Source organism: Oncorhynchus tshawytscha, linkage group LG07 (assembly GCF_018296145.1).
Source record: "Oncorhynchus tshawytscha isolate Ot180627B linkage group LG07, Otsh_v2.0, whole genome shotgun sequence".
NCBI lineage: Eukaryota > Metazoa > Chordata > Actinopteri > Salmoniformes > Salmonidae > Oncorhynchus > Oncorhynchus tshawytscha.
This window is the reverse complement of record NC_056435.1, coordinates 8974896-8987285: the sequence shown is the minus strand read 5'-3', so window position 1 is coordinate 8987285 and position 12390 is coordinate 8974896. Positions and strand designations below refer to the sequence as shown.

The 12390-nt window shown below is 43.1% G+C and overlaps 1 protein-coding gene across 17 annotated transcripts in view; it reads right to left on the bottom strand.

Annotated features, from left to right (window-relative positions):
* LOC112253809 (CLIP-associating protein 1-B-like) overlaps positions 1 to 12390 on the bottom strand; it is a 40383-nt gene that overhangs the window by 24862 nt on the left and 3131 nt on the right. For 16 of the 17 annotated variants that reach the window (XM_042324055.1, XM_042324060.1, XM_042324056.1 and 13 more), the window contains exons 3-9: positions 10630 to 10708; positions 10380 to 10483; positions 10183 to 10274; positions 9998 to 10073; positions 8772 to 8869; positions 8540 to 8610; positions 250 to 384 (exon numbers count right to left, since the gene is read on the bottom strand). In XM_042324055.1, the coding sequence (XP_042179989.1) occupies positions 250 to 384; positions 8540 to 8610; positions 8772 to 8869; positions 9998 to 10073; positions 10183 to 10274; positions 10380 to 10483; positions 10630 to 10708 (655 nt within the window). Of the gene's footprint in view, positions 1 to 249; positions 385 to 6838; positions 6965 to 8539; positions 8611 to 8771; positions 8870 to 9997; positions 10074 to 10182; positions 10275 to 10379; positions 10484 to 10629; positions 10709 to 12390 lie in introns of those variants that run through there. The other variant, XM_042324068.1, reaches the window with a different exon arrangement.

Sequence of the window (12390 nt, the reverse complement as noted above, 5' to 3'; positions counted from 1 at the left end):
AGCCCTGTTAATACCCGTTGCCAAATAAAGGCTTATCTCGATAATCTAGTCATCATAATGTCTAAAAAACAGAAACAACGCACGCACACAGACAAGGATTCTCCAGGAAGCAAATGAAAGGAATACTGTGGTAGGAGAAAGAACAAATCACATTTGACAGTGTTAAAATACACATGGCTCGACGTAACATCACTTATACTGCTGGCATACTGCTGGTTCTGCTGGTGCGAACCAGAAGGGGCGTCTCACCTGTTGATTTGGTGCTGGAAGCAGAGCTGGGCCTACGGAACGACCCCATGCTCACTGCCTTCTTCCCTGACGAGGGGCCCTTAGAAGAGGAGGACCGCCCCCCGTCCACCGAATCATCATCATCATAGTTCTTATCTGGGAGGGAAGGCAAAAACAGAGGATTCAAGTTATTTACAGTCCGGCACAATTTGAATGCTGACTGTACTAAACAAACTAAAAACGTTTTATATCAGCACCATGTGCTCAATCCCATCCTCTCCTACAACAACACAGAAGCCTGCATAACCTTTTGGCATTTACACACACACACACATTGGGGGGAGGGGTCATCAGAGTTCATTATGTAGGTGATTGTCTCGGTCTGATTCCGGTAACCGGTGGTTGTGACCTTATGCTGTGGAAGTGAAGTGACTACCCTACCCCCCCCCCCTCCCAAACGGTAGTGTACTGAACACGTCAGTCCCGGTCAGTCGGCCCGGAGGGAGCAGAGTAATCTGCCGGACCAGCGATCAATGAAACACAACACTGTGCATTATTCAGAGGTCCACACAACACAGGGGGAGCACACCAACACATCACATCAGTTATGTGCCATCTACCTCACATTGTTTCTCTCCCCCATTGCAATATTAAAACGAGACACGCTGTCAATATCACAACAAGGTGAGTGTCGAATAAACCAGCCTCATATAAAACCCAGCGCTGAGCATACCGCTGTCATCAACACCAGCTGTGATGAGCGTAGCTCATAAAATCCAGACATTGTTACCGATAGCCTTCAGATTGTCTGAACCTTCAGTCTTTATAGTGCATACTGTGTACCCAGCTGTTCTCTCCGGTCTGTCACTCCTCAGCTGAAAATGTCTGTCTCCCCAATCTTCATCTTAGTGACAGGTGACTCCCTCCCACACTTTTGACCTGACCCACATTCCTCCACGGCGCTCATTAATATTAATACAATGGGCCTCTCCTCTCCTCTACCCCCACCCCCCACCACGTGTCAAGAAGAAAGAGAAGCAGAGCTTACAGGCACAGATCTTCCTGCAGACGAGCTTCCTCAGCATGTCGACAGACAGTCCACTCCAGACCCCCTACCTCTCATAGCCTCCGGTCTCCACAGATCTCCCAGCTAGCTCCCTCGCTGCAGGCAGCTAGCAGTACCAGCTACACTCTCCCTTACCTGGTGCGTGAGCACCCGTGGCTCAGGCTATGGCTGCCCTCCTGATGCACAGTTCACACTCTCTCCCAGTAACACACAAGCACTTGATGTGCTGTGATGCTAGGTGCCCCTCCCTACTGAGCGCAGTGAGCCGGTCCGTGGAGCAGGGACGACAGAGAAAGCAGATGGACAGCTCCACCTCCCACAGTGGGGAGAGGAGGCAAGGGCACACCCTCTCTATCACCATGATATGACAGCCAGCCTAGGAGTGGGAGGAGCCAGACAGAAAGTGATGAGCGGTGAATTCAATCTTAACAGGTCAGTGAGCCTAGCGCCATCACTGGTGAGTGATGAGAGACATGAGGGAATATCATATAAAAAAGGACCTTAGTTGGTGGGTGTGGCCATGGGAGTGGCCATGGGAGTGGCCAATGGTGCAGTCACAGTCCAAAAACTTCAGAAGCTGTTTTAAAGCAAATTTCCTACAATTATTTTGTCATGGCTTATGCTATCTGAGTGACTCAAACATAACAAAATCAATGGGGGCCCCATGCAATGACAAAAATACTCAATTTTTTTTTTTAAATCCCTGACTCTCTAGCTTTTATTTAGGTGATTGTTAGTTTTACTTCCTTTAAGTTTACACTGAAAACGTTCCATCCGAAAAAAAAACACTTAGGCGCCCCGCCCAATACTTTTCTATGCAGAAAAACCCTGGCCTCTGTGTGAGCAAGGGCAGTACAACTGGTCTGAATACAAAAAATCCTGTCTCGTTAAAGAACATAGACAACAGTGTTTGGAAAGACAATTTTAGACACATAACCTATGGTTCCAGGTCAATATGCATGAGTGCATCCTAAAAGAATACAACAAAATCAGCAATGAATCATAAGCACATGAGACCTACTTTATAATGCAGTAATGTCACGCAAACCAGACGTTCACTAATTCATCCCCTAGATGGCAGTGCCCCCTGATAAATGCACCAGTTGTTTGAGAAGAGAGCAACGACAGCTTCAACCTGAAAGTGATACTGTGGTATTCAACCTACAGTGCCTCTGAGGAAAAGGCTCCATTATTCTCCACGGTACCGGAGGACACCGGCTATCAACACACAGCTAGCTCTTCCTCTTCACCATCCGATACTTTGAACACAAACCAGCCATTCTCTCGCACAGAGACTTTCTCACTGGGGAGCTACTCAAGCACCGGACAACACAGGAGCAGCACAATTCAACAGCCCCATTCGTTTCAAGCATGAACGCAATTTCTGCAAGGAAACGCATACATTTCAGGAGTCATTTCTCACAATCAACGAGACAAATAGGAGTGAAAAGAAGCCAGCATCAAAACAATCCATCCGGTGTGGCCTGAATGAATGAATGTTGAATAGGCCTACATGTGCACATAACCCATCCCATGCATCCCATCTCTTCACTCTGGTTAGATCTCCATAATAATTATGAAAGAAAAACTATGTAAATTAACATTTTTTTTTTTTTTTTTTTAAATGTATCAAAGTTAGTGTGGAAGAGGTGAACAAATTGTTTCTGGCCAGTAACTTTAATACTGAGAAACCACCTGGTATTGACAATTTAGATGGAAAGCTACTGAGGATAGTAGCAGAGTATGTTGCAGCTCCTATTTCTCATATCTTCAATCTGAGCTTGGTGAAACATTTTTTCCCTCAGACATGGAAGGAAGCTAAAGTCATTCTGCTTCCCAAGAACGAATCATTGTGATCAATTTCAGTGAAGCCTTTGATATTATTGACCATAATCTGTTAGCGGAAAAATGTATATGTTATGGCTTTACACCCTCTGCTTTTGAGCAAGTATATGGCAATCTAATAGAAATCATTTTTTTCCCTCAATGGAAGCCTCTCTAATCTAATGCATGTAAACTGTGTAATTCCGCAAGGGAGCTGTCTTGGCCCGTTACTGTTTTCTATTTTTACTAATGATTAACCACTTAAACAAGCTAGTGAAAACACAGCAACTCTAAACAAAGAGTTGAAGTTAGTTTCAGAATGGGTGGCCAACAAATAAACTAGTTCAGTACAAATCATTCCTTAAGCTCTAGATCAGGGGTCTCCACACCTTTTCTAATATGAGAGCTACTTTTAAAAAATGAAACATGTCACGAGCTACACATTTTTTCTAGCTTTCAAATAGGAACATTCTTCAATTTTCTTCTCCCTTGCAACTCTTCCCCGTTCCATACTGTACGAGAGAAAGTACCGCACTGTTCTCTGTCAATATACCTGGTAAAATAATGGTTAATAAACCACTTAAGGGGGGGGGGCTCTATAAAATTAGATTTTTTTATTTGTATTCTCCCTGGGTTTTAGATTTTCTTTTGTTTTTCACTCTCAAAAATCAAATTGTTCATAGAGAAACAATGGAATTAGATGTTCTGAGCCAGAATGTCATTGGTTAAATCACTTCTTTTTTTTTTAGGTCTGGAAGAAAACAAACAAATATTTTTCGGGGTGCAATTCCCTTTAATTGTGCATCTGGCCCTTTAATTCAAGTGACGAATGTGCCGGTCCAGTGACAATTCTGCACTCCTGCTTCTCATTTCATGGAAAAGTTTGAAAATAACATGATACAAAGGATATAATTCTGCCAGGTAAGCCTACTTTGTATATAACATTTCATTGAGATGGTTTTGGGGAAAGTATTTCTGTCAACCCACAAGATGGTCATCACATCAACTGGCTACACACAAAGTGATAGACAAACATGCGCAACACCCAGACAGTTGGGCAATATTGCTGGAAATGAATTGGCGGACATTGTGTTAGGTTTGGCTTTTTAAGCCAATAGTGGCTAACCAGGGGTGGGATAAATGTCAATGTTGAGTTGATTAAACAGTAGCTGTGAGCTTGCGGTGTCTGATACTTGTGAGATTTGTTTATGACAGTTTGCAGCAGAACACGTGAAAATTGCATGTACTTTCAGAATTGTTTGGCGAGCTACTGATAAGTGGCCTGCGAGCGACTGGTAGCTGGCAATCAATCTGTTGGAGACCCTTGCTGTAAACCTAAGCTGGATCTGGTTATGAAAGATGTGGTTATAGAACAAGTTGAGGAAACTAAACTTCTTGGTGTCACCTTAACACTGTAAACTGTCAGGACTAGGTTACCACAACTGATCAAACAAGTCCTACAGGCTCAATTTGATGGTATCTTGACTTCTGCCCGGTAATATGGTCAGGTGCCGCGAAGACAGACATACTAAAGCTACAACTTTCTTGTCCTGCAATGTTCCAAGAGCGCTAAGGTCAACAGCATGTTGACGTTTCCTGGCTCAAAGTAGGGAAGAAAATTGTCACTTCTCATTTTTGTTACTCCCAAACTGTCTATTCAATCAGCTAACGCACAGCTCTGACAGACATTCATAGTCCACAAGGCAAGCAACTAAAAGTATCTTCTTATTCCCTAAAGCCCAAAACAAATTCAAGGCAATGCACCCTAAAATATAGAGCCATGATACTTGTAGCGTGGAACTCCCTGCCATCTCAAATCACTCAAACAAGCAGTAAAAGTAGCTTCAAAAAACAAATAAAACAGCACACCACGGCACCTCTGACCTTAAATAGCTGTAGCATCTCCCTCGCAAGCACATTTGGTGTTTGGGTTCAAGTTAAAGCTAGGATGTGCCCTTGGTCTCAAGATAACAGTGCATGCTCAGAGAAAGCATTTGTAAAAGCAAAGCCTCAGTAGAGTAAGAATGCACTGCTCCAAATGACATGATAGTCTGGTCAGCTTACAGACGTTAGTCAGTAGAGTTTTATGAGAGCGAATTCTTATCGTGTGTGGATCCTACTGGGTGTGAGTGTGGCGTGGGAATGAAAATGGACATGCAAAACAAGTTGATGAGAACAGGAGGAAACGCCATATCAAGGGGACTTTGTTAATTTGATGAATAAGTCCAAAGGCCACGCACTAAACCTTAGCTAAGCCTTTATGGGTAGACTAACACGGTAGACTAACACGGTAGACTAACACGGCATAATGTTGGGTTTAGCTCATTTCTGTGCACCTGACAAGGCGAAGGAGGTAGATGAAGCCCATCTGATGATGACGACGACTCTGTTCCAATTTATTGAACGGACTGGAGTGATGGATCTCTAAAAGGTAGCTAAAGTACGTCGCTAAAGTGAAGGATTCCCTTGAGACTTTAGCTGGAGAAAACTCTGACACGGTGGCTGAGGTGAAGGATTCAATTGAGACTTTAACGGGGAGGAAACTCCACCTGTAGCTCATTTAAGAGCTGAACAGCACAGTTGCTGGGGTGAAAAACTGTGGTTGAAGCCCTTGGCTGGAGGAATTGTCGCATTTCCATTGTCGTTTTCGGGTGCACTTGCAGTCAGGAGAATCTAGGAATCACATTATTGTTATGAATAGTATTGACTTCAAAAGGGAGAACCAAGGACACAGGTGGCTCCTAATGTGAGATTCTCGCTAGTGTTTGCAGAACATCTGGTTCTGAGACATTAGGATCAGGGTCTGCAATTGTAAGAGTAAGAAACAAATGGATGACTGCAGTGTAGCTGTTATTAGGAGTACATGCTGCATGGATTGCAAAGGCATAACAATATGAAAGTGTGTAATCTTACTATAAAATGTATTTACTTCATGTCTATTAATGCTATGTATTGTAATGTATTTTCATTTATTTAGTTCTGTACCCGTCTATTAATGTTATGTAATATGTTGTTTAATGTAGTTCTGTAGTTCAGCTGTAATTGTCTATTAATGTTCTGTATTATGTCATGTTTTATGTTTTGTGTGGACCCCAGGAAGAGTAGCTGCAGGTTTGCCTGTAGCTAATTGGGGAGCCTAATAACATACAAAAATGACTAAATACTATGAAAGCACTACCTAGCTGTAACTCTACCCAACCGACAGAAAGCACCTCTGCCAGTCATTCAGTGGCCCCAATTCATAATTTGTGCGTCACAAGTGCACTGGGCGGAGGGCTACTCACAGAGCACAGTGGGCACCTTAATTGACTATCTACTGGCAACAAGGAAGTGATGAGGAAGTAGACAGGAAGTAACACTCAGTCATCCTCTCTTTTTTTCTGACCAAAACATGTCCAAGTTATCCAAAGGGGAGGAATATGAGTTAAAATGAACCAAGCCTAATTTGCCTTGTATCTAACATCATCTTAGTACAATGTCAAACACAGTAACATAAATAGCCCAAACTATTTCCTTTATAAGAAATGAAAGAAAGATACATCCTGTATGAAATCTCCTGCAGTTCTCAACAACATCGCTTCCTTTCATTTACCTACGGAGGCCACCTGTAAACACCATATTCATAACATAGGCTAATAATCCCAATGCAAACACGACTATAGCTCATCTACCTATGCAGTAGCTATAAAGGGCCTTTGTAGAGAGGAAAGAGATCCATACCTTCTCCTGTGGTCATAGCAGGGCTGTTGATTCCACACACTAAACAGAGCTAAGTAACAGTGAGCAACAAGGACAAACACTGCCGTAGGTCTGTCTCTTCTCTATTGTGTCTACCTACCGTACTCCGGGCTACTCCTCCCCCTCCCCTCTAGCTAGGTCTTGTGACTGCACGGATGGCAAAATGACACCACTCTCTTCTACAAAATAAGAGCCTGCAGCAGAGTCCCTGGTGTTGCTACCTCTTCCTAGGCTAATCCTCTCTGTCTCTCCCTTTCCCGTCACCAGCCCAGATAGCCCTAATACTGTATTTGTATGCCGTATAAAAAAGAAAAATGAAAACGAGTGTTTCTCATTGGACAAATTCAGATGTAATACCTCCCTGTTTCAATCGGGTTGGTACCAAATGAATAGGACATAGGATTCCTGGGCAGAGAGAGAGAAGTTCTTTCCACTTGCTTGGACAGTTGACATTCATGCACAGGAGAGGGAGCCCTTTGATGTATCTGGTGTGGTAGAGGCAAGGCCAAGGCATTGCCTTTATGCCTGGTTAACCTTCGAGCCGCACGGGGGGGGTTCCCTTTCTTTGGCCCACTAGGTGAATAGAAAACTTCAATGAGATGTCGGGCAATGACGTCATTGAGGCATTACCATAAACGAACTAGCATGACACCTTGCTTTGGCCAATTTGCTCAGGTTTGATATGAAGTCGTTCAGCCTACTAAATGAAAGCAGAGATTACAGCAGCTCCAGTCTAATCTCTACAGGGTGAACTCTTGTGATGAAAGCGAAGCCTCGCGACCACAGCAATTACACCCTTTTTGTCCCAGACTTAACAGGCCGAGGAGAGGAAAATGAGACGGCCGCAGCAACAAAGATACACAGCTCCGATATCAGTCGGTCCTGCTTCAATACTGCTGCGTCAGGGTAAGGCCCTACTCCGTGTGCAGAATACCAAGAACATATCCAATAGAGAGCAGCTGAAAGGAGAATCTGACCCCCTGCCTGCAGCCCTGCATTGCTGCAGAGAGACTGCTCAATGCATACTAACTGTTCTCTTCTGAAAGAGCATGGACACAGAACTGGTTTCTCTGTTGTTGGTTTTCTGTCCAGCTCTAAGTGGTCTGAGCCCAGGTTCTGTATCTACAAAGCGTCTCAGAGTAGGAGTGCTGACCTAGGATCAGGTCCCCACCTGTACATACATCTCATCTTAATTTGACCAGTTTCACACAGCAGGAAAATAACCCTGCAGCAACAGGAAATGTGAATTACTATGTGCATTATAATTAATAGAAATGTTCGTAGGTGTTGATCCATTTTTCCATTAGGGCAAATTACAAACTTTAGAAGCCTTTTTAAACTTCAAATACACTATAAGTTGCATTTCATGCTGGGCAGGAAAATTCTCTGCAAGAACAGTGATCAAATGAAGATAGCAGCTGTGTAAAATTTGATGCATTGTGATCTAAAAGCCAAAACTGATCCTAGATCAGCAATAATGCTCAGATGCTTTATTGATATGGGCCCAGATTGGATATGAGATCCCCATTACTCCCTAAGCATAGTCATAATCCCAGGGCGCTGCTTGCACTACACCAGAACGTTTCAATATAACAAAGCTCAATGGAAAGGGATGAATATCTCCATGTGTTGTTGGACAGAAGGAAAGTACAACAGTGAGAGCAAAGGAAGTACTGTGCTTACCTGAGACAGGGGACAGGATCATGTTCCCCGATCTTTGAACTTCATCAAATTTACTGAAAATGACATTCAACCTGGAAAGACAAAAGACAGTATATTGTTTTAAAGGCATCATCATACAATTATGAGGAGGCGCAAGCCTAAAAGCAGACAGTCGGGCTCCCTGGAGATACCAGAGAACTGGGTCATGGTGATTGCACTTCAACAGAAAGCCTTGGTATCAGAATGAAGGTACCGTGACTGTGGCAGACCCTTTTTCCCCAGGTCCATCCGCACCCTCTCCCCGACGTGTCTGTAGATTTCAACAAGACAGTTCATGGCCCCGTCTCGCACCTGTGTGTCAGGAAATAAAACAGAGCAGATTAACACGGCTTCACTCATCTGTCTGCCCTCTAACCGCTCGACATAATCATTTGTCTGGATTGAACATAAAATGAGATCCTCTCTTCTTGACTGTAATAGTCAATTTAGTTGTGCATATGACAATGATAAAAGATGACTGGCACTATATCAGTACAGGAAGAGAGGTCCATGGACACAGCTTCCGGTTCCCGACAGGAAGTGGGTAATGCTGTTGAAGTGCGTGATAACAGGAGAAAGAGCAAAGCCTTTTTGAAAAAGTCTACAAAACAGGCTAATTGCAAGGAATAAACAGACAAGAGATATCAGGAAAGTACTGAAGTCTGACGAGTTCACATGGAATCTGTAACACTGTTGGTCAACCACCAGAGTTCTAAAACACCAATAATGCTGGTGTCAAAGTCAAATCCAGTTTAACACCACATATAAAGTGTTGGTCCCATGTTTCATGAGCTGAAATAAAATATCCCAGAATTTTTCCATATGCACAAAAAGCATACTTCTCTCAAATTGTGTGCACAAATTTGTTTACAGCCCTGTTAATAAAAGGCCAGTCTAAAATGTTCAATTTTGTCACACAACACAATGTCACAAGTTTTTAGGGAGCGTGCAATTGGCAAGCTGACTGCAGGAATGTCCACTAAAGCTGTTGCCAGAGCATTAAATGTGAATTTCTCTACCATAAGCCACCTCGAATATAATTTTAGAGAACTTGGCAGTACGTCCAACCGGCCTCACAACCGCAGACCACGTGTGACCAAACCAGCCCAGGATCTCCATATCCGGCTTCTTCACCTGCGGGATCGTCTGAGACCAGCCGCTCGGACAGCTTGCTGGGGAGTATTTGCCTGTAATAAAGCTGTTTTGTGGGGAAAAACTAATTCTGATTGCCTGGGCCTGGCTCCCAAGTGGGTGGGCCTATTGCCTTCCAGGCCCACCCATTGGCTGAACCCCTGCTCAGTCATGTGAAATCCATAGATTAAGGCCTAATGAACTTATATAAATTGACTGATTTCCTTATATGAACTGTAACTCAGTAAAATTGTTGCGGTTATATTTTTGTTCAGTATAGTTTAATAGCCTAAAATAATGTAACTATACCTGGCTTGTAGGGTCTCCTAAAAGATTACATATGTGGGGGACAATTTTGCTGAGGGTCAAGCCTTGAGCTCCATATCTGTAAGGAAAAAAATAAATAATAATAATAATTAAATCACGCAAAGAATGTGTAAGACAAAACAGATTAAATAGTACGTTTAAACCATTACTGGCTATTATGAACTTACACATTTAACGTGGCGATAAGGCAAATGCAGACACTCTCCCGGGTCCTGTTGTTCTTGTGTTTGAATCCTCCTAACATTCGGTCCCATACATACTGCAAATAAATACATTTATTGTAGTCCGTTTTTTACTATTATAATGAAACGGTTTATTTTCTATACTAACACGTAGGTGAGTCTACGGTACGTGCTGACATTACCTGTGGGTTAGCAGCTTGGTCCATGATCTTTAGCAGAAGAGCTTGGTCCTGGTCTCGGACTTGGTCCTTTGAGTCGCCTAGTCGATCTATCAAACTCGGCAAAACTAACGGGAGGCAGGGAGGGAGAAGGCAAGGACAAAGATATGAATTGTGTGACAACAACTCAAGGTGACGAGGACTCAAGAAAACTATGAATCATAAAGATGTGTTGTAATGCATACAATGCATACAGTTGCCAGGGATAGCTTACCAGTTCCAATCTGTGTCCTAAACCGTTCCTGTAGTCTTGTTACCAAAGCTGTCAGTATGTCCATTCCCAACAAAGCCACCTAAGAATGAAGATCAAAATGTAAAAAAATGTAATACTTACATTTTTATCTAAATAACATAGGCTATTCAACAAAAGCATAAATGTTAGACATTTTGAGAGAGAAGAATGCATAACATAAAAAAATAATCCTTTGAAATACAAGCTCCGTTGCAAAGGATTGTGGGTAATGTGATAAATCTTGGTTTTGTTCCCTTTATAAAAAGCAAAGGAAGCCCTCAAACACATATAAATATATATATATATTGTAACAACCTACTGATGCTGCTGAAGGACTACAGTAGAAAATAAAATACTAACCATGTTGGAAACCACTTTGAGATTTGATTAGGTCTTGGCTGGCACTAAGGAAGGCATCTTCCTTTGGGGTGGCAAACAGCACGTGTAGTGAGAGCATCCCTGCTAACGCCATAATCAACACGGTTGCATCACCTGAGCTTCTTGCTTGGGCTATGGTGCAATTTTTAGAACCCCAGAAAGAGAACAATTTCTCAACAGTTTCCTGCTGTCTAAATTTCCCTAGTAGATAAGTTCACATCGCACATACAACATTATTGCTGGTTGTAAATGCAAATTCATAATTGCTGCTTATCAAAAAATGTGTCTGTGTAAATAGCTTTAATTGCTGAAGACTACTCAGAAGTGACAGAATACAAAAACACACCATTTCAGAACAGGTTGTATGTCAACAGCTGTGTAGAGCTGTGAGCCTGCTGCAGTGCCCCCTCCCTCTGAAAGTCCTGCAGTGTTTGACTAGGCCTGCCTTCCTTTCCTTCTTCATTCCCATCTGATGCTAAAACAAAAACACAGCACTTCTGGCGCTGATAATAAAAACTAACTGGTCTTTACAAGTAGGGCAATGACAGAAGCTAGAGAAAATCAACTAAATCCTGATCATTCTTCACGTAGGGGTTTAGCCTATTCATTGATTCCTAGCCATTCATATGTGGCATTCTCCCCTCTACTTGTGGGGGCCAGCCCAGGTAGATAATACCCAGTTTGCCCTGGTGTCTATCTGGGGTAGCCTAATGATAGTTTGTAAAATAAGCTCACCACTATCGCCGTGGGAGTCCATGTCCCCATTACTCTACTGTTCTCTCGGAGCAATCACTCTGATTGGAGGGGACACCGTTTCTAGAGCAGCACAGGGTGCAGCATTTTGATTCGCTGCGAGAGAGGTAAGCTGTTTTCTATGCTTGTGAGTGTGCACGCGCGTGTGTGTGTGGCAGCAGAGTGGTTGCCATGGCTTCTCCCTTCATCACACATAGAGTTCAGAGGTCAGCTCCAGCCTGAAAGCACAGACAAATCAAAGCAGCGAACCCCTTGCTTGAGCTCAGTCAATAGATTACTCAACATCAGAGCTGGACAAAAACAAGCTGTGATACTGTCGATAGTGTCCCGCTCCGCCACCTCAATGGAAGAAGCCGTTAGAGACCACTGACTGTTCGGCTGGACATTTGTGGAGTTGGAATAGCTGTCATAAACAGTCTGGGGAATTGTATCAGCTAGGATAATAGCCTAAAGCTTGGGTAGGGGGCCAAAATGGTCTGCTCTGCTGATAACATTAGAGTCCCATATTATACTATGGCCTTTCAGCAGTACAGTGATTGTGTAGTTAGCTAGTGTTCGCAGGACAAATGTCCCTAGGGGAACACCATCTCGAGTGGATACAGATCAAACACA